Consider the following 22,549-nt stretch of genomic DNA (forward strand, 5'->3'; position numbering starts at 1 on the left):
ATGACAGTGACTGGTTTCATGCACCATTCAGAAAATGGAACTCATCTAGTTGGACTCTATCTTTGGTTTACTGATTTTTGTAGTTGCTGGTGTTGTGTTTATGTTGCTACCCTGTTTTTTAAGTTGTCTATTAAGGGTTTCTCATCCTTTTATTTTGAAAAGTAGAGCCTATATGGGAACCTAATTAGATGGGAAAGATCATACCCTGGAAAGGGTTCCTAGCGTAAGAGAATAAACCTGAAGCCTTGAGGATAGGGTGCTAGAGAGATGCTGAAAGTCATCCCACCTTAGACTTGTAAGGTCAGAACCCCTGCCCCGCAGCCATGATTGGATACCTGCCCTCAGGTAACCCTATGTATTGTTAAGCCCACCACAACCCTGGGTCTTTGGAAGCTGGCCCTCAGACTGTGTGGTCTCTCGGTGAACATTAAAATCTATCTCAGGCACTCCATTGCACCCGACCCATTTTTATAGCCACGCCACCTGGCCGGACCGGACTCCGGAGCGCAGAGAACTGTGATAGTTTGACTCTGAAGTCACTGAAGTGCTGGATTATGGAAAACAGGTAAAACAGTGGATCACTCATTGATGTTACCCGGTGGGTTTTGGGCAGGGCCCAGCAATTTGCAGCAGGCACGATTAGGGAGAGGAGCCACTGCTTCCCTTTCCAGCAAGGTATGGGAAAGACAGGCCAGAGGATGAGGCTTGGGAAAGAATTGTGAGCTGAAAAGTAGCTCAAATCTGCCTTAAATTCCTGGAATGGTCTGGGTTGGAAAGGACTTTATAGATCATCACGTTCCAACCCCCTGTCATGGTCAGGGACACCTTCCTGGGGTGTCCATGGAATATGCTCCATGCCAGGCTGGTGGAACGGGCAAGATTTTCTCCTTGAGCCCAGTCAGGGGCATTTTTGCAGCTTCCATGGGAAGAAGCCTGTGCGCTGCATTTTTGGAGCTGGGAGGCTCCATGCCTGGAAATGTTTCCAGCACGGCGATTTTTTTTCGGTCTTTGCAAAAATTGGGCATTAAATTCTTCCCAAAGTGAGGTGCTTTTCCCTTGATGGGATTACACACCAGGTACTAAGGCTTGTGCTGTGTTTTTCTCCTGAATGGAAGAGTGAGGGAACGTGGATGCTCCCAACTGTCACAATCAAAATATGAACAAGCTCTCATGAAACTCAGCTCTCCAAAAGTTGGACTAAAAAAAAAAAAGATGGGAATTCCCTTGGCAGAAAAGCACCTGTGAGGCAAAGCAAGCTTAAAATGCCTGTAAGCAGGAAATCCAAGAGAAACGGCTGCTGGCTCCTGGCATCCTGGGCTTGCCAGACAGGTTTTGTACTGGACTGCAGGGCAGCTTTCCTGCCTCTGGGGAGTGGGTCCTGCATCCTACTGGAAAGGGAAAACGTGGAGAGAGCGGCAAGTGGGAAGACAGTTGCTGACATGTTCTTGGATTGCGGGTCCTTCTGGTGGCTCTGCATTGCTGCAAATACTAAGGAGAGCAGTCTTGAGGTACCTGTTTGTTCACCTGTGAGGCTTGGAAGAGACACGGGATATGAAATTCCAGGGATGTTCCTCTTGGTGGAGTGAGAAGCAGTAGAATCTGTTTGCTGTCTGCTACTTCATTCCCTTCACCTCGGTCCCCCTGGGGATCCAGGTAATCCCATCACACCTTTGCTTTTCCAGGTTCTCTAATTTAAATTAAAATTTAAATGCCATTTTGAGTGTGGCATTTCCTCACCGCGTGGCTGCAGTACGTGGTATTTATCACCGGGTGGCAGCAACGATTTTAGTCCCAGCCAAGATCTCAGACCGTGTTATGCTGAGATGGAAAAAACTGAATAGTCAGAGCTACTTCATTTGCCTTCATATAGGCATTTTCTTCCATTTCCAAGCTCTTTAAATTTATATATACAAAAGTTGTATTTTCATTTTTAAACCCTATATATCTACATTTAGAATTTCTTATATGCCAAGATCCTGTATACAATACAGGGTTGTATTTTGAAATAAATTTTCACTAAAATTATTATTTATATATATATAACAAAATAAGAAATGCTACAGTTTTTTTTATATTTTTTGCACAAACACGCCTCCTAAATTTCCAAGCATTTTTGGGCTGTAACCTTCCTTTTTTGGGAGGACCCCACCTAACCCCTCTTATAACCTACTCACCTTCTCCTCCACTGCATCTTCACTCTCCCAGTGACATTGGGCTGTCCCAAATTACACCATCTCTGCATCACCTCATACCCAGGGCTCCCCCATCTCCTGCCCCAGTGCAAAGAGAGGGGAAAGGCAGCCAGGAAGGGTTTATTGTAGCAAGTTCCTTCAGCAAGTCTTTTGGCACTTAGGGGCCCTGACACTGGCTGTGGCTCCGGGCCACCTGATGTTGTTTCTGGAGCAGCACTTGTCACAATGGTCAGCCCCAGAAGCAATGGGCTGGCACTGCCCCTCACACCTGTAGTCAGGCCACACTGGGAGCCACAACAATCCCAAAGGGCTTGGAACAACCCCAGGATTTAGCTGGGGATGCCAAGGTGAGAGCACCCTACTTCAAACCTGAGGAGTAATCACCTCTTCACTCCTGATTTGCAGGTATTTTTCCAATAGTTGGAATCCAAGGAGCTGACAGCATGGGGAAGGCAGCAGGAGACAACAGTGATGCTCAACAGGATCTCACATTTATTATTGAGAAGTGATTAATGGTGAAAAGAAAGGCAACGCCCATTCCTCACTGGCTTAACAAGAAACTGAAACATAGTGACTACACATTTTACAGTATTCCTTCCTTGGTTCGTTTTGGGCTTTTTATTGTCCAAAATTATTGTTCCTGTAAACAAGAAAAGTTTTTACCACTGTTCTCAGCTTTCAAAAAATCAAATTAATCCAGACCTAATCTTTAAATCCATATAATGCACAAGAACAGAAAATTTCTTAGGACTCCTAGTACTTTTGTGTAACAAAGGGTCAGAGAAAAATGAACCCCCTTTAAGACATAACCTTGTGGGCAATTTTCTGTTCAAGTCTTCTTAGGCAAACACCCCGACTTCCTCATGGAATTCCTCCTCTTCCAGTCCAGGGAAAGAAAGAAAAATAAAGGTAACTCCACTTTGCATGGTGGATGTTACAATTCAGTGCTCCAAGTGCAAATGTCAAAACCAGGGAAGGAGGCGCAACAGGGTGGATGAAGGGGGAACGGTGGCATTTCAAAATTATAGAAAAAAAAAAAGGCATAGGCCACTTATGGACTTGAAAATCCAAAACCCATAGTAAAGAGACAAAAAAAACAAAGTGTATGCTCTGGAAATCACAACCAAAGCCAAAAGAAAGGGGACAGGTTTTACCTCTACTCTACCTAAAAGGGATTTTCTGTTGTTGTTGTTGTCTTTGTTTTTTAGTCCTATGTCTTGTGATATTCCAATACTTTTTTTTTTTTTTAAAGTGGAAGTTTGTAAAAGTCTTTTTGAAGTCAAAGGAATTAAGAAAAAGAAGCCCTAATTCTCTCTGGGATACTCTTGCTCCTTTCTCTTTCTGAAAGACAGCTGGGATGCAATCTCTGCTGCAATCTGTGGTGGAGGAATGACCTTTTACTTGACACGGCCTTGGCGTTCCTGCAAAACAAATAACAAGAGATCATATTAGCTGAAAGCAGTTTTATTCACCACTATTACACACCAGCATTCCAAAACATGGCTCTCCCATGGAGCCTATCCCATAGCCAGCAAAGCCAGGAAAAGAGCATTGTTTTTGTCAAAAGAAGTGCTGCTACTGTATCCAGTCATTGCAGAGATGTGACATTGCTGAGGTCAAACAACTCCGCATTCTCCATTTTTTTCTCTTCTTAGGTGGGTGATTCACCACCTGCAGAGCTGCATTCAGCTCTGTGGATTCCAACATCAGAAGGAAGTGGATCTGCTGGAGCAAGTCCAGAGGAAGCCACAGGAAAGCTCTGAGGGCTGGAGCCCCCCTGCTCTGGGGGTAGGCTGGGAGAGCCGGGGGTGTTCATCCAGGGAGACCTCTGAGGCCCTTTGTGGTGCCTAAAGGGGCTCCAGGAGAGCTGGAGAGGGACTTTGGACAAAGGCCTGGAGGGACAGGACAAGGAGGAACGGCTTCCCACTGCCAGAGGGCAGGGTTAGGTGGGATCTTGGTAAGAAATTCTTCCCTGTGAGGGTGTTGTGGCTCTAGCACAGATTGCCCAGAGAAGCTGTGGCTGCCTTATCCCTCTAAGGATGGATATCTTATCCATCCAAGGCCAGGCTGGACAGGACTTGGAGCAGCCTGGTCTAGTGGAAGGTGTATCCGCATTGAAATGAGATGGTCTTCAAGGCCCCTTCCAACCTAAATCATTCCATGATTCTATGAAAAACACTCCACCTGAACTCCCATGTAGGCATCAAAGCAGGATGGAGCTCAACCGACACGGAGCACTGACATCAGCCTTGGTCTGCAGGGACTGAAACAGTCCCAGCACCCAGCAGAAAGCCTCTGTGATACCCCTGACACTACTTGATGGCATCTCACTCGAAAACCAAGGACTTCACAGGAATTTCCCACTAACTGCTGCTATCACCCCTGGGTATTCCTCCACCACTGTGGAAACACCCTGTCCAAATACTTGCACCGGAACAAGGAAAGCGCAGCACCAAATACCTGGAGACACCAAAGGCTGCCACCCCCTCTGCTGTTCTCCGCATCCTGTGCCCATCTCTTCTGGGTTTTGCTTGGATTTAACAGAGTAGCTCTCACAGAAGCAGTTCCAGGCTTCCCTAAAGGGTTATGAGGTGCTAAAAGTGTCATTCCCAGATCATAAGACACCACCTCAGAAATTAAACCTGTCAGCAGCCAGAGGGCCCTGAGCTGATGCTTCTCCCTGGCTCTGCCTCTTCCTTGAGAACAGGCAGGTCCCTGTAGTCTGGGTACGACATGCGCTGTGGGGCTCCGGCTCCTCTGGAGTGAGTCTGTCACCACCCAGCTGGTCCGAGAGATGCCGAGTCCATCCCACTTTCACAGCAAAGCCATACCTGCAGCAGGTACCCGCGGGTACAGCAGGTTTTCCCGCTTCACTCGGAGAGGAGATGCTGTCAGGGCTCTGGTGCTTTCAGCTCAGGATGTTTCCCTGCGTGTCAGCTGCTCTGCCTGGAGTTGTATCCCCTGAAATAAGGGCGGCAACAGAGTCCCCTGCCTGCTTCCCATGGCCCTATGCTAATTTAGTGATGGGAGGCACCGTCCCATCTTCGCAGCTCACACAACCTCTGCCACAAGCACACAGGCTGCTACAGGAAACCCCATCCTTTGCCACTGCTAAATCCAGGGAGAGCCCATCCCCAAACAGCTTCAATTCTGGGACAACAGCATGTGCAGCCATCTATCCTTAGAAACCTTCCCAAAAACTGAGGCCTGGCCCCCAGTCTCAGAACAACACCACTAGCTTTGGCCTGTCAGCCACACACCCAAAGAGGCTTCATCTCCAATTCCTCTGTAGGATGCAAAGCAAGGCCAGCATGATCCTCTGCTGTCTTCTGGGGACAGGGATTAGACAAAAGCACATGTTCTCATTAAGAACACTTACCCAACATAAGTCAATTTAATTCTCCTGTTTTCCTGTAACTCTGTCCAAGTCGATTGCAGGTGCTTTCGTTGCCAGAAAAACCACTGCACCACAGCAAAATCCAACTGCTGAGGTGGGAAGCAGAGACAGGCCTGAACACAGAGCACAACAAGCACTGCAGGGAGAGTCACAAATCCAAAGAAAGGTGCCAAGCTCTGTTTCTGGCTCAGCAGCCAGCATGTTATGTTAAACCGGGACAGATGGCAATGTCATGCATCCCTCTGGGAAGCAGCTGCAACTACTTGAGCTAATGCCACCACTTCCCAAAGGCAGACGTGGGATAAACTGGCTGCCATGTTCAATAATCCCCTGTGCATCTCCAGGGCCAGAGTCCTGGGCTGGGACAGTGGCCTAGGGTCCTGCTGCACACACATCACCCTGCTAGCTGAGCAGCTGGACCCCAATCAATCACATCTTCCCAGTGAGAAGGTGCTGCTGCTCCCAAGGCCTGAGTACAGCTAATAAGGAGCCAACTCCAGGGAAAATCCCCCCTTAAATACCAATGCGTCAGAACAGAGGCTAGAACAGATGTCCCCCATGTCGCCAAGCTAGAGAGGGGACCAAAGTGAACATCTTCACTTCAGACCTGCTGTAAACGGGGACTGGAGAAGGGGGTCCCCAAAAGGTCCCCATTCCCCTTCAGTCAAGGGGCTGCCTCAAGGAGAAAGCCAGAGGGGAATGGAGGAAAGGTGGCTAGATATGGAAGGAGGTGGATCCCTGATCCAAAATCACCGAATCCAACTGGTTTGGGTTGGAAGGGAGCTGAAATCCCATCTTGCCATGGGCAGGCACACTTTCCACTAGACCAGGTTCTTCCAGGCCCTCTCCAACCTGGCCTTGAACGATTCCAGGGATTGGGCAGCCACAGTTTCTCTGGGCAACCTGTGCCAGAGCCACACCACCCTCACAGGAAACAATCCCTTCCCAATATCCCATCTGACCCTGCCCTCTAGCAGTGGGAAGCCGTTCCTCCTTGTCCTGTCCCTCCAGACCCTTGTCTGAAGTCTCTCTCCAGCTCTCATGGGCCCCCTTTAGGCATTAGAAGGGCCTCTGAGGTCCCCCTAGAGCCTTCTCGAGGTCAACTCCTCTCCCAGCTGGGTCTAGCCTTTGGAGCATCTCTGTGGCCTCCTGAGCTGAGAACATGTGTTTTTTTCTGAACATATTTAGATCAAAAGAGACACAGCAGAGACTGGAAGGATTCCCAGTGGCATTCCACAGGAGGACAAATGGGCTCACAACACAGCCTGGAACTGGACTGGCTGACTTTGGAGGACAAGCAAAATAAGCCAAGTCCTTTCCAGTCATTAGGAAGAAAGAAAATTCTCCTGATCTTCAACAACCAGGGGTTTTTTTATTCTACCTCATCACTACACGGGAAACGCACTTCATTACTCTGGTTATCTTAAGCCATCGCTCAGGCAAAAAGTCTTACCGTGAGTGCCACAAAACTCTTTAGAAAAGGAAGGAACTCCACTTTAATGTTTCAGAATCTTCACTGCTGTAGAGCTAAAGCCTTGGCAGTACCATCTGTCACACCATGCAGGTGTAATGATAAGGACTGAAAACCCACAGAACTTCAGTGGAATTTGTGGCTCCATATACTCATAAAACATTAGAGAGAGGAATGAATAATAGTGGCCAAGTTTACGGATGATATTAAGCTATTCAGGGTAATAAAAACAGCAGCTGACTAAATGGACGACTTTCTGAGAAAAACCTGCCGAACTTTACAGTTGGACATGTGGTCTACCTGGTTGAGAAAAATTAAATTATGCATGTGCAGAAAATCCCTACCCCTAATCCCAAGATTATGAGTTCCAAATTGACTGTTAACCATCAGAAACATGATCTGTCACTCCAGGAAACTGCCTACCCCGAAGAAAAGCAAGTATCACCCCTGAACAAAACATACCACTGTGCTGTTATACAAACCCAGACAGAATCTATCCTGAGCAGAGTGTAGCTCCGCTCCTCTCCGCCTCCACAGGCACGGAGCAGAACTGGAAAAGGGTCAAAGACAAACAGGGATGAGCAAGGGACAGAAGCATTTCCATCTGCAGAGCCACTGTGCTCTAACTCTCTGACCTGGAAGACAGATAACTGGAAAGGCAGAATAGGCACAGAGGAGTGAAATAATTGCTCACTACCTTTTCTCATATAAGAACAAGGAGGAATCATGAGGCAGACTCAAAGCAAACCAAAAGGACATTTCCCCACACAATACATTGTTTAGCTGAAGAACTGGAAATCCGGTGGATGCTCAAGGAGTGCATCAACAACTGGGATAGAAAAATTATGAACTGATAAAGACAAAGATACATCCTTGGGGTTATGTAAATTCCAAAGCCACCTATTCTTCAAGAGAAGGAAAACCTTCAGAGAGGGATACATGCCTGTACCGTCCTCACAGGTGTTTGCTCTCAACCGTGTTATTGCCAGCTGCACACAGGACTTTCTAAATGGAAACAGAAAGCAGCGATACCCAAGCAATTTCTTTCTCTGTGCCCAGCAGACATGCATCTCCTGCTGCCACGTGAGAGGCACTAACACAGACTTTGATCTGACCCACTGCAGCTGTCCTGGTATTTGAGGCTTAAACACCATCTCCATCCCAAATACGACAGAAGAGACACTTCATGCTACAAGAAAAACACACCACAATATTCTGTATTATGAGAGGACAAGAGGAGATCTGTTAGCCTGCTTCTGTCAGCCATGAAGAGCTGAATTCAAGCTCAAGTAAAAGAGCCAACACTCCCTATAACATGTCCCGTCATTTTACAGACACTCGAAAGGGAACACAAAGCCACATTCACTGGAAAAGTTTTATATTTCATATTTTATTTTTTTTTCCCTCCTCTAAGTGTATCAAGAACATGGCTCTGGAATCAGCTGAACTCCAAATCAGGCTGCAACAGCCAAAAGACTGATTATCAAGGCTTCTCAATTTCCTTAATTTTGAGATGATGATCAGAAATTCTCTGAAGGTATTTTACACATGGTACCACAGATAACAGAGCTGAGATGGAGAGAGCAGAGCCTTCTCCCATTCTTCACAGACACAAAGAAGGAAACTCAGGAGTGTGGTTTCCTTTCCCCCCAAGATTAGAAACAAAAGACAAGAGTTTTAGGTAGATTTCATCTAAGTCTTCCAAACTGGAATGATATCACAATAGCTCTGCAGTTAACCACACAAAAAAGCAGCTTAGCATTGTGCTTTTAAGACCAAAAAACAATCCAATTATAAAGAACCAGAAATTTCAAAGTTCTTGCACAAACCCCTAATGGTTCATTATTAACTACTCAAACACAGTTATATGACTTACATGTCAATTAAAAAGGCTCGTACTGGGCACCAGTCACTGGAAGGAGCTACAAACAACCCTCTATCCCAACCATCAGTCTGGATAACATGGCCATCCTTGTTTAACAGGGACTTCTCTAGGAACTGCTGTGGTAGAGAGCGGGATGTTGGCACTGTTCTGGCTGCCAAGCCTCCAGTGGTTTGCACCACTAAGGAATTAGTGATTAACTCACAAAGCCATAAGACACTACAATTACAAATCAGAACACGCAGGAAAATGAGAGGACTAATTGCGGTGAGAAAGAACACAGCTCCAAACAAGGAGCTTCATGAACCAGAGACAGAAAAGAAGAAAACAGCTCCTTTCAGGCAAAAAGTTGATGCAGAATTACTGCTTCAGTAAGAACAAGGAAGGAACAACTGTGCATGGAGCTGTTCTTGATGGACTGCACACAGAACAATGCCCTTCAACTGTTTTATTGGGATCCTAATCAGCTTTCAGCAATGTCTTGTGACCCACTGTACTTCTGCACTAGGGAAAAATCCAGGGAACTGAACCAGATCATGCCCTGGGGGTTTGACTGAATGAAGCAGCCAGCAAAGAGTTTTGCTTGGAAGATAACTACTTTTTCTGGCACAACAGCTGTTAATAAAGTAATCTGAAACACATACTGTGTGTCAGTAGCTCTTAACCTCAGTGCCAGCAAGTTATCCAGAACTCTGGGAGGGAAAAATAAGAGGAGAAAAAAACCAAAGCAACCCCTGCTGCTGACACCTTACACATTCCCTTCTGCATTCCAAGCCCTCCACAGTGTTTCTAGGGAATCTGCCAGCCATATAAAGGCAATTTATCACAGAATCACAGACTAGTTTGGATTGGAAGGGATGTGAAAGCCCAGCCCTTTCCACTCCCTGCTATGGACAGGGACACCTTCCACTACACGTGGTCATGCAGCTCCAAGCCTTGTCTAGCCTGGCCTTGGACACTTCCAGGGATCCAGAGGCAGCCACAGCCTCTCTGGGCAACCCCTGCCAGGACCTCAACACCCTTACAGAAATTTTCTCCCTAATAACTAATCTAAATCTACCCCACTTCAGTTCAAGGTCATTCCATCATTTTACTTCATCTGCTGAAGGGCAAAAAAAATTGGGTTTTTAAAATTTTAAGTCATTCATTTGAAGTCATTAATATGTTCATAATCAATTCAATTAACACATTTATAAGAACAATTAGTTCAGGGTATCCTGCCGCTCAGAGCTGAAATCATCCAGCTGAGATAACCTGGAGTGGGGGGACATGAAGCTTTGCCCACACCGAGAGGGCAAGAAGTAGGTTGGAAACCAGGTTCACAAGAACAGGGTGTGGAATGAACTTCCCCTGCTCGAGGCCATACCTCTAAGAGGTGTGAAACCCCATTGCAGATGGCCTGCATTCTCTGGCCTGCCCAACACCAATCCCAGTCCTTGAATCCTAGAACAGCTTGGGTTGGAAAGGACCTTATAAATCTTCTAGTTCCAATCCTCTGCCATGGACAGGGATAAAACAACTGAAAAAAATTAAACAGTGCATCTCAACAGGCCTTTAAACCAACATCAAAAAGTCAACTTTAATTATTTTATAATACTAACAAACATTACATTAAAATATTACAGACTTCTAACACAATACTAATAGTGGGAGACAGGACTACAAGGCAAGTACAAGTGGTTTGCTCTTCCACTGCTCTGACTCCACTTCAGTTGCAGTAGAAAACCTCCCAGCTGCTCCTGTTTTAGGGATCAGGAAACACAGCTCCCTGTCTCATAGCAGAAAACACAGATTAGAGCATCAGACAGATCTAAGTCTTTCCTCCAGTCTTCTCCTGTATTTAGACACAGCTAGAACATAAGCAAAAATAAAAATCTCTGAGTGTTGTTATGTGCTGGCTTAAAAATATCATCAGGACAAAGTATTCCTTACAAACAGACAGTGCCAAGCCACTGGAATAAGCAGGATAGTTTGTTTCCTCCATTCTTGGGCAAATACACAAGCATGGACACAGACCTACAGGATTTGAACAGCCAGGAAATAAACTGAAACCATGTGCACTGCTGAACAGCACAGCGAAAATTCTGTCTCGGTGCATCAATCAAATAATTTCACTTATGGCCCAGATCTGGAGCAGAAAACAGCAAATAGCCCTGCCATCACCAAATGAAAGGAACTGTGTGAGTGGAAGGAGTGTTCCCTTGCTGCCACAGAGAACAGTTGGCTTTGCCTGGATATAGAATATCCAGGAAATTAATCTTCTAGTCAGAAATACTGTCCTGTGGAATATGGTAAAGCCAGAGCAAATGTAGCATTCTCCAGGACAACTCTAACAGCAGGAGGAAAGTGTGCTGGTCCACCCTATAGGGAATATTCTTTCTCCTCCCCTCCGAGATTACAAATTGAGAAGAAAAAAAAAGAGCTTTGTAAAATCCATCAGAAAGCATTCATGTATTCCAGCGACTGTGAAATAGCCTACCCATTTCAAACAGGCTCTTACAACACCCCTCAGTTTTCCTTTAAATCATATGTTCCAAGGAGGCAGTGACTCTTGCCACTATTAATACTCTTTTATCCAGCAGACAGCATCTGCTGAGGCACAAAGCAGCACAATTCCAGAAATAACAGATCCAATCTGGCCAATCCCACCTTTGTGCTTTGAAGCTGATCCTCAGCATGACAAACCCCACCAAAGCCCTCCCCATCCTGCACAGCTCGGCCTGATTCAATACTCCAAGTCCCAGCGCCAAGTATCTCTTCTCAGCTACAAACCTGACCACTAAGCACTCTACACAGGACTGGTTTTCATGAGATAGCCTTCCTAAAAATCCCTTGAACCTGTGAGTAGTCAAATATCAAGCCTGGGCAGGCAGAAAGAACCAAAATAAACTTCACTTAAGAGTTCCCACAAAACACAAGCCATCTAACCTTTCACACCAAGCAGACCATTATGGTAGATCTTTACACCAAGGTCACTGCAGCATTCCTAGAAATACAAGTGCATGACCTCGAGGCAGGGATTTGTGTTGCTGTTTCGGTTGTTTAAAACAAAGATAAAATAATTCTTGCATGGAAGAAGTCAGTGACAATCTCTACCATAAAATCAGTTGTTCTGGGTTTCAGCTTTGCACCAGGCAGAATTGCACTGTGAGATGGCTCCACCATTTTGGGTCAGGAGAATATTCAAACCATCTAAAAAACTGGATTAGTAGAGCAAAGCAACACACAGAAAAGGAATGGGGATTAGCTTTAGAGGAACAGGATGGGCATAGGCAATAGGAAAGGAAAAGAAAGAGGATTATTTCAGTGTTTTCAACACTGAACTAACTACCCACCCCTCTCCCTTCACTGGACAATGGAAACAGCATAAACACTACATTTTTCACTTAATTTCTTGGACCTGCTTTAGGGGATTCTGAAGAAATGACTAACAGTGAGAAGTATAAAAGAATATTCAAGAGTTCCAGGCTTTCACAAGAGATCATCCATCTGCTCAGGCAGCAAGCAGGAATCTATCTGCCGAGTGAAACAATTTCAGCTCAGGAGAAGCTGAAACGTGCCAAACCTTGAAACATTTAAGCTTCAGGGAACACAACTGCAGAGCATCAACACCTCACACTGTGGGAGAGATAAAAGAGCTGGGAGCAATGGGATTTCCCCAGCACAAAGTAGCACAAAAAGCAGGGAGCTGCTGACAGAGCAGCATTTTAACTTTCCCGTGCTTCAACTCTGATTCCTCATTTATTTTTTGAATTCAGGCAATTACTTGAGATGCTTCAAGCAGTTAGAGCACAGTTTGGGCTTTTTGGCACTTCTAGTCCCATGGTAGGAATCACTTCAAGGAAAGAAAACTCTCCTTCAGCAAAAAATAACTGGTCCCCAATGAAACCATGAAAGAGAAGTTAAAGAAACCTTATCTACATTCCAGGTTGTGTCAGTGAGTGATGGAGGAGGTCAAACTGTTGCTGTAAGAATGACCAAGGGCCAGAGAGTCACATCCTCCGTGCCGGATGTTACAGGGGCCCAGAGCATGAAACACAGGGTGAGTAAATAGAAAAGAGCAAACACTGACTGTGTTTACACAACTCCCTTCTCTGTGAATTCCAAAGACCTATGACTAAGTTCCATTGGAGGGAAAGAGCACTTTCCTAATCAACTGCTGCTGCATCCACTAGAACACGGTTCAGAAAAGAAGTGCTGGCGCTCAGATTATCGCTGCTTTCAACTCTCCATAGGAGCAAGTCTAAAGAAGCAAACAAGGGGAGGAGACTTTAAAATGCAACTGGGATGATGAATACACGCTTTACAGCTTTAAGAAAACTGCTAGGCCTCATTTCTAGTATATTCCTGATTTTCAGACTTTACACAGCAAACACAGCAGCTTTCCAGAAGAGCCCATCATTCTGTCTGCTTTTCCCAAAGCCTTCTCCTCTCTTATCCTCTTCCTTCTGCTTTCCCGTACTTCATATCAACTCTTTCTTTCAGTCCGTCTGTCCATCACCTGTCCTTAAGGAACATTTTTCCCCTTCCCCTGCATTCTCCCACCGTACTAAGCTCTGACTCTAACAATGGTAACTGTTGCTCCCTGAAGTCAGGTCTGGAGGGTATCACCGAATCCCATAATGATTTAGGTTGGAAAGCACCTTACAGAAAATCCTGCTCCACTCCCTGCCATGGGCAGGAACATCTTCCACTAGATGAGGCTGCTCCAAGCCCCATCCAACCTGGCCTTGAACACTTCCATAAAAGGGGCAGCCACAGCTTCTCTGGGCCAACCTGTGACAGAGCCTCACCACCCTCACAGGGAAGATAAAGGCTGGATAGCAAGTGAAACTATTGTAGGAGGTGAAATGACACAAAACAAACAATCAGGTCCTCACAAAATACCAGTTTACACCTTCACACCTTTCCATTTATTATTCCTCCCTTATAGACTTTCTCCAAGCACTGCAAGTGACCACCTTTGTACCTAAGTGTTATTATTTATATGATACTCCATGTAAAATATATATAAAAAATTAAAAACTGCATTCACTGTCACAGTGATGAGCTGCAGCTCCTGATTCTGCTCTTCAAGTCTTGGGTGAAAAATTCCCCATTGCTTAAACTAGAGATTATCAGGAAACTTGGCAAACTCCCAGACAGCTGTGCTAATGCTGATTTTTAGAATTATCATTTTGATCAAACATAAGCCAGACCCACACTGAGGGTAAGGGCAGCCCCAGGTGACTTTACTACAGCTGAAGCCAAGTAAGATTCAAAGCCCACTGATTCCTGAATTTGGAGCAGGATTTTCAATTAATGCATCGTTAAGGAGTAGATGATGACAGGAGGATTTGAGAGCAGCTGCAAGGCAAGTTGTGAGCTCAGCTCATGCGCCACACTGCTGGCAGTGCAATGAAGGTGACAGCCCACCGTGGCCCCAAACAGAGCAACGACCACGTCCACAGGACAAGCAGTCATGGACTTCAATTGCAGTGAGGGAGATTTAGGCTGGGCATTAGATAAAGCCTCCTTACAGGAAGGATAATTAAGGAGAGGCATAGATTGCCTGGGGAGGGACAGGAACTGCTCCTGTTCCTGGAGGTTTTACAAGTGGAGGAAGACATCTGTCATGCTGACCCCACTGTGGCCAGGGGGTAGATTAGCAGCCGTTCTAATAACCCAGCTCTGGTTTCTAACACCTTCCCAAATGCCCCCTGCTGGTCTCTGACTTCAAACTGCTCTGATTCAGGAGCTGGTAATGGCACAGAAATTTATTTTGTTTACATCAGAACACTCAGCAAAGGCTGAGATTCAGCATAACCAACACACAGTCAATCACGGGCAGGGCCTGTGTAAGGCTCCTCACCCTGCTCTGCCAAGTGCTGGCATTCATTTCATAGAATTATAGAGTGGTTTGGATTGGAAGGGATGTTAAAGATCTTCTAATTCTAACTCCCTGCCACGGGCAGGGACACCTTCTGCTAGCCCAGGCAGCTCCAAGCTCCATCCAACCTGGCTTTGGACACTTCCAAGGATGGGGAAGCCACAAATTCTCTAGGTAACCTGTGCCAGGGCCTCACCACCCTCACAGGGAACATTTTTTCCTAATATCCAATCCAAGCAACCTATTCTCTCCATTTAAAGCCATTCCCCCTTGTCCTGTGTCTCCAGGCCCTTGTAAATAGTCTCCCTCCATCTTACTTGCTGGCTCCTGTCAGGCACTAGGCAGCCATAACTAAGTCACCTCAAAGCCTTCTCTTCTCCTGGCTGAACAATCCCAATTCTCTCATCCTTTCCTCACAGGAGAGGTGCTCCATCCCTCTAACCACCTTGATGGCTTCTCTGGACATACTCCCACCCAAGGAAGGACTACTATATGGGTGTGGGTTCCAGATAGGAGAAAACAGATAGCCAAAGGCAGGCTAATGCCCACAAGTCCACCCTTTCACACCCCAGAGTTTGTCCAGTGCAAGGCAGCCCCCACTACCTCTTGCCTCGCAGAACTAAAACACACAAACATGTTACCTTTTTAACATTTTCCTCCTCCTCTTGGCGTTTCTCATAGTGTGAGAAGTCATCAAAGATGGAGGTGGTGTGCTTGTAGGTGGCAATGATTTTCAACACCTGCTTAGCCTTTTCCAGAGGCACCTCCTGAGTGTCCCTGGAGTTGGTCACTGGTTTATTCTCGTTGTTCTCTAGGCGGATGTGTCGCAGCTGGCTGTTGGGAACGTCCTTCACAAAAATCCACCTGACATCAAAACGTCCCTTCCATTTGTCCTGGGACCACACCCCTGCACAGGTGTTATAGTCCACAGCAGATTTCATTTCTGCTACGCCGCAGAAGTGACCACTACCATTGACACTGAACAGTAAGTATACGGGGCCCTTCCCATTCGTGGAGCGATAGGCTGCATCCAGTCTCTTGTTGCCATGCTCCGTACTACACCAGATGTTGTATTTAATGGAACGGTGGATATCGTCCTCAGAGTAACTCTTAATGATGAAAACTCGTCCATGCTTTGGGTTCCAGTCAAAATCCTTGGGGTTGTAGTTGTTGACAGATCTCAACTTCTCCAAGACTGGGTGTGGCTCTGAAGGAGAACCAGAACTGGCCTGAGCTTGTCCCACTCCGTTACCGTCCGCTCCGTTCTGGCTGAAGCCATTGCCACGATTCCGAGGGGCAACCCAGCGGGTGGGCTGTGCTGGTGGCACAGGCAGCGGGGCTGGCGGTGGAAGCGCCTGCGGCTGCTGCCCACCCGCAGCCTGGGTCACCGGTGGGCTACTATTGATCTGCTGGCCCATGGGCTGTGGAGACACCTGCGCTGGCTGCTGAGCAAGATTCTGGACCAAGGCCTGTGACGGCGCTTTTACCATTGGACCTTTGTTATCCCAAGTCCCGATATCCATGTTATGTTTTATGGGAGGCGGCGGAAGACTTGACCCTGCAATGCCATTCTTGGTCTTCAGCTTGGGCTGCTGCTTGGCGGGTTTGCTGGCAATGTCAGCCCACGAAGTCGGCTTTGGTGGTGCAATTGTTGCAGGAGGCAAACTGTTCGACGTCACGATATTACTGGTGATAGATCCACTCCCCACGGCTGAGCCGACAACTTTTGGGACACTGCTCACCAGGTCTGTGCTGCCCAGCTTGAGGGCTGCCATGCCCTGATCAATGGTGTTCATGCCAGGAGCCTTGTTCAGAGTCTCGCTGGCAAAGGCCGACTGCCCATCGATCATGGCCCCTCCTAGGGAGCTGGGAGCGTAGGCGTAGTTGCTGCTGTAACCAGAGCTTTGAGTGGATTGTCCCTGAGAACTGTTATTCCCCCAAGCCGAAAAGTCAATCCCGCTTGGAAAGAAGTTAAAACCGTGCTGCCCGAGGAATGGAGTGCTGCCAAGGGCCCCTGGCTGCCCAAACATGGCATCAGGGAGGAAGTGAGGTTCCCCATTGCTCAGCTGTCCATATGACGTCAGGTAGGGCATGGGGGGGTCTCCCCCTGTGGACCAGGCAGCTTCACCTAAGGAGTAGGAGAATCCAATGGAGGGACTGAAGTAGCTTGGTAAGTAGGAATCAGACATTGCAGTGTATGCATTATTCTGAAAGAAAACCACAAAAACATAAGCACTGAATAGTTAGGAGGAGCTGGACCAATTTTAAGGGACCAGGAATAAAGGCAGCTTAGACTTTCCATTCCCCACTCCTCCCTACCATAAGGCTGGGCAGATAAAACAGGCCCAGCCTTGAACTCCTTTGTTACAAGGGCTCTAAAATCTGTTCCATTGCCGGAGAGGTTAAAGACAAAGGCTAAGAAAGATTACAGACGTAACTTCCCATGCCAAGAGGGGAGTGTGTGGTGTTCCTGACACATGGTGTGGGATTGGACACTGGGAAGCCCAAGGGCTTCTGCTCAGGCTTTAAAATCCAGTATCTTGCATCCAAATATCATCTTCTACTAGTAGGTAATTCCAACAAGGATTATTCCTGCCTGTGTAACATATCCTTTCTAGGGTGGTCCAGGGAGGATTTGGGGAAAGAATGCAGAGAGAAGGGGAATAAGAAAGAAAAGGATCCAGTGGAAACACACTGCAAAAATCACAAGTGTCCTTATCTGTTTTCCTTAAACTTACTAGCCATGAAAACAGCTTTATTCCTACAATTCAAAGTTCCACACTTCACACTATTCCAAGAAAATGGAAACTAACAGGGATTTAGGGCCTATTCCTCAAAACATGAATGTCTGCAGTGCTGTTGGCCCACACTGAAAACTACTTGAAAATGGGAAGTAATCAATAGAAGCCTTTTACAGCACAGTGACAGCACCGGCAGGTTTCAAATCCAGAGAGAAAAAAAAAAACAAACAACAGCTCCATGCCTTGATCTCTCTTTTAACATCCAGGTAGCCTTTAGGTTACAGAAAACAAATGTCTAATTTGACAATAAGGGAAGTTTCAGACATCCCCAAGGTTTGCTTACATGAAAAACATCTGTCATTTCCCACTCAAACCCAGGTCCTCTCAGGGGAATGGTTTCAGTCCTGCTAATGGACATCATCCTGAGTAATTCAAACCTGTGAGCAGCAGCCTGGTGCTGCCCAGCCCCTAACACACCATCCCAGTGCAGATGAGATCAAAGGCATGTTCAGCTCCCAGCTAAAAGCTCGGCTTGCAGCAGGTTCTGCTCTTGTTTCTCATTGAATCTTGTATTCACATGCCAAGCACAGCTCCCAGAGGACTTCATGACAGGCTGAAATCCAGGGAGTCTTTCAGGACGGCTCTGGCACCCTCCAGAAATAGTTGGTTTGCCACTCTACCTTCTAGTTACAGGAGAGCAACAGGTTTGGGGCTAACCAAGCCTCAACTTTAATTTGTTCCAGGAATTAATTGGAATTATTTAACATCGTGTTCAGGGCTGTGGTACTGCCTGAAAACTCAGAGATGCTCTCTTCAATCTTTGTTTTCACAAAGGTCTCCCAAAAGCAAATGAGTAAAAAAAACTCTCATTCAGGGGTTTTACTAACTGAAGAACTCAATCCTACTACACTCAGGACTCAGTATGTCCAAAGTTTAAGACAAATTAAAGAACTTAGAATTTCCTATTATTATTTTGAGCCAGCAAAGTCACTCCATAAGTTAATAGCCTCAATGATAAGGGTAACATTTTCTCTCCTGAGCTCAGTTTTAAAGAAACAGGAACGTGCCAGACCATCCCTAAACCTGAGGCAGAGCCATTTTCTCTCCACAGGAGCACTCGAAGCACATAAGTACATCAAATAAAAATCTTTCCTCTTGTCACCTCAAAGTATTTTCCCACTTGTCAATTAAGTTAAACTCTGAGATATCTAACACATTAAGCTATGACCTGTGAAGTACTAAGTAGCTACATACAGGCAGTAAGGAGGGAGCAGAGCAGTTCAAGAGTTGAGCACAGGCAGCTCAGAGCAGATTTGGGACACAGCCACTGCTGTTCTCCACCTGAAAGTCCCCAATACTGCTTTGTTATCAAACACAGTATCTCGCTCTGCTCCCCTGCCCTCGCGAAACTGACACACTTGCTGATTACCATGCAAATAAATTTCCACCAGCTTCTCATTCTCTCTGTGACTAAGACTCTTCATGAAGTTATTTCCTCAAATTCACTGTTCCACTTCACTCCAGACCGGAACCGGGGTTCTGAGTGAGCCCTGCTGTTGGAGCTTTTAATTTTTAAAGGGCTGAAAAATCATTTACTGTGTATCCGAGCTTCAAAATACACAGTAACCTCATTGGAACTGACAACAGTCATACCTGAATGAGCAGGTAGGGAATAAGGAGCAGTGAAACTTTGCAACATGGGTACCTCACAGGTGTGTGGAGAGCTCACGAAGCAACTCCAAAACTCATTTAATTCAATTATTCAGAACACTTTCTCTAACTCCCTTTTCCATCTCCAGCAAAGAGGTGCACCCTTGGATACCTGTGTATTTTTGCCTCCGTCCAGACCAAGCTCTGGAGGTTTTGGACTCTATTTTATAGAATACAGACCAACAACACAGCACAACAAGGAACCGAGAGTCACTCAAAGGTTCCACTCAAAGTTAACTTGGTGGTTTCACCTTGCTCCAGCTCAGTTTCTACCTCCTGGGGCACATCCAATCATTTCTTTCTTTTTAAAATTGATTTTTACCAGCCTGAAACACACCGACAAAAATTAAAGATACAGAAATACTTCACCAAAACATGTAAAACAGAGTAAAATACCGTGTTGCTTCAAAATAATAGTAACCCTAATTGTCTTTAGGAAACTTAAATAAACTGCAGTTTGTAGGAAATACATCCATATTCAGAAAGAAGGTGGGAATTAGGGACGTTGACAGCTGAGATAGAATAAAACAGCATTAAATGACAGCTACTAGGAAAGCAGCTGCTTTTATTCCAGACTTGAGAAAGCAATAATATTCTCTCACCCTATGAAGGCTGAATTTAGGCTTGTAACTTTTCAGAGGGCTGAATGCAATGAGTTGTCTTGATGGACAGGCTGAATTCTGAAGATTATGAACAGCTGACAGACAAAGAATACATATCCTCAGATCTTTAGCACAAACTAGGAAAGTACTTGGTGAAAATTTAACTGAGACAGAAATGTGCTCCTGTGTTTCAAAAAAACATGCATCACATTTACATGAAAAAAATAATGTACTGACTAGTAAAAATATAGAAAAATACAGCAAGGAGAAACCAGACCAGCTTATTTTCATTGATCGCAACTGGAAATAGAAGCCAAGGGAATAAACTGGCTGCTCTTGTGCTATTACAGATGTTTATCTGTAGCACTCACTTGTACATCTAATCAGCTCAACTTCATCTGTTCTGTGTCACTCCCCTGCAGCTCATTAAGGAAAACAAACAAATAGCAGTTAACAGTGGTGTTACTCTAAGAGAAAGTGAAGAGGAAAAGTAGCTGTAAGTTTGACTTCCAGGATCTGGTCACAAAATTCCAGAACTCTCTGTCTCAACTTGGAACCAAAGTTCTCAGAAAGTCTCAACACTAGTATCACATGAGGGCTCTGGAGCTGTTTTTGGTTTTTTTTGTGAAAAACAGAGAAATCCCCCTGACAGGCATCATCAGTTGACGTGGTGTAGAGGTAAGAAGGCTGATCTGATCCTCCGAAAGTGCAGCAGCCTCATGTGAAGCAACTTCACAACCCAACTCAGTGTATCTCTCTCGTGAAACTAACACAGGCGCAACACTAAAACCGAAAGAGAAGAAATGGTGACTTTGAGACAGTCACATTTTAAAAAAACCAAAGAACTGGATAACAACTCTAGGAAGTTCTCACAGCCTTAAAACCTTCCTTCCTCACCTACCACAACCTAAGGGTAGTCAATGCTTTCTACCGGCAGAAATACAGGTGTAGGATAGAACGTAACTTAAGGCAGCTGGCAAACTTCAAAATACAACCAGTGGAGATGTGGAACATACAAGGAGGCCACACACTTGGAGCAGCAGGAAACCCTGCTGCTCTTGGTGTTCCTGCCTGCAGCAGGTACTCACCGGGCGGGCCTGGGGACTCAGGTAGGGCTCAAAGTCATCATCATTCAACCCATCCTTCTGGTGCAAAGAGCCGTTTTGCACTGAGAAGAGACGTGTCACGTTAGAAAAACCTATGTAATAAGCTCCCATTATTATCAGGTTAAAGTATTTAAAGCCAAACCCTAGACTATAACGAATTTCTGCCAATTCTAACACTTAGCCCACGGCACACAGACACATCCCCACCGCACAGGCATCACCTGCAAACTATCCCCAGCCCAGTAGCCAGGCCCAGTCGCAGGGTTTATGTCCCTCCCGGCAGGTTTTAGGGAGACCCTCCCTCTCCCGGCGGCGGGATCCTCCCGCTCCCAGGCGGGCCCGCCCGGCCCCCCGGGATCTCACCTTTGTTGCCTTGGCCTTTGGGTCTCTGGCGCGACAGCGGCGACGTGGGGAGAAAAAGAGGGAAACCGGTGAGTCAGAGGGACAGACGCGCCTCGGGTGGGGACTCAGGCCCGGGCCGGTGACGGGGGGGGGACAGAGCCAGCGTGGTAAACAGACCCGTTGCGGTTGGGGAAGCCAAGGCCCGGCACGGACAGACCTGGCCCGGCGAGGGGAGAGATCCGGCCCGGCGGGGTCGAGCCCTACGGGGACAGGCCCGGCCCGGCCGCATCACAATGGAGCGTAGCTCAGCGACGGGAGAGGAGTAAGGCTGCAGCCGCCGCCCGGCCCGACCCGGGGCGCAACCTTCGTTAGGCCCAGAGCCGCGGCCTCGCCCGGCAGGGCCGTCCCGGTATCGGCGCGGGGGACTCCTACCTGCTCCAGGAGGCTGCTAGCCGACATGGCTCCGCGGCGGGGCTGCAGGCGGGGCGGGGCGGGGCGGGAGGCGGCGGCGCGTTGTCCGGGCCAGACAGTAGCCCTGGCGGACTCGGGGCGGCCGCCGGCGGAGCGGGGCGGGGGAACGCTCTATGCCACCATCCCCACCCCACCCCCCGGCCGCGCGTCTCTATGGCCCGGGCCCGCCGCCTGGAGCTCCCCCCGCCCGGTCACGCGGCACCGCGCGCGCCCAGGCACAATGGCGGGAAATGAAAGGGGGCGCAGTGCATGCCGGGACGGCGGAGGACCGGAGCCGGGGGAAGCAGCGCCCCCGTTCGGCTGGAAGTGGGAGATCTCTTAAAGGGCCAGGCGGCCCCACTGAGGTTTTAAGACAAAAAATGCCAAATTCAGGACCCGGTTGCGGGCTCAGCCCAACCTCATCCTGTCGCGCCACGACATTTTATCTCCTCCTGTGCCCAGTCCAGCACCCCAGGGTGCAGAGGACTCAGGGGACATCACAGTCCTATGGGACCCCGACCCAGGTCAAGGGGGCTACCTGGTGTTGGTTGGGTGTACAGTGAACAGGGAGCCCAGATTCACCCCCTCTTCCCGGCCAAGAGACGGGAACAGCTCCAACAGGGACCTGACACGAACTGCTGTATGCCTGGATTGGGGAAGGGAGTCCCCTAAAGGTCCCCATTCCCCTTCAATCAAGGGAAGCAAGGAAGCAAACCAGAGGAGAATGGAGGGAAGGTAGCTGCATATAGAAGGAGGTAGATCCCTGATCCAAAACCACAGAATCCCA

General features: G+C 47.1%; 1 protein-coding gene across 4 annotated transcripts; it reads right to left on the reverse strand.

Annotated features, from left to right (window-relative positions):
- Positions 1–2,661: 2,661 nt before the first annotated feature.
- YTHDF2 (YTH N6-methyladenosine RNA binding protein F2) lies at positions 2,662–21,977 on the reverse strand. 4 transcript variants are annotated; one of them, XM_014258670.2, is made up of 5 exons: positions 21,745–21,977; positions 21,334–21,358; positions 20,953–21,062; positions 15,453–17,018; positions 2,662–3,613 (listed from the first exon to the last, which is right to left on the reverse strand). In XM_014258670.2, exons 1-5 carry the CDS (start codon positions 21,769–21,771, stop codon positions 3,590–3,592), a joined length of 1,752 nt encoding a protein of 583 aa, XP_014114145.2. In that variant the 5' UTR covers positions 21,772–21,977; the 3' UTR covers positions 2,662–3,589. The 4 variants fall into 4 exon arrangements, with proteins under 4 accessions (XP_014114145.2, XP_005529898.2, XP_014114147.2 ...); XM_005529841.3 differs by having other exon boundaries at positions 20,953–21,032; positions 21,745–21,976; XM_014258672.2 differs by lacking the exon at positions 21,745–21,977 and adding an exon at positions 19,865–19,959 and having other exon boundaries at positions 20,953–21,032.
- Positions 21,978–22,549: the final 572 nt, after the last annotated feature.

Source organism: Pseudopodoces humilis, chromosome 27 (genome assembly GCF_049639895.1).
Source record: "Pseudopodoces humilis isolate 2021_Gansu_Grassland_sample_001 chromosome 27, ASM4963989v1, whole genome shotgun sequence".
Lineage (NCBI taxonomy): Eukaryota > Metazoa > Chordata > Aves > Passeriformes > Paridae > Pseudopodoces > Pseudopodoces humilis.

Coding starts and splice junctions, on each gene's coding strand:
- YTHDF2 (XM_014258670.2), bottom strand. CDS start 21,771: ATGTCGGCTAGCAGCCTCCTGGAGCAG. Junction 21,359..21,744: donor CTAGCAGCCTCCTGGAGCAG/GTAGGAGTCCCC, acceptor CTGTCGCGCCAG/AGACCCAAAGGCCAAGGCAA. Junction 21,063..21,333: donor CAAAGGCCAAGGCAACAAAG/GTGAGATCCCGG, acceptor CTTATTACATAG/GTTTTTCTAACGTGACACGT.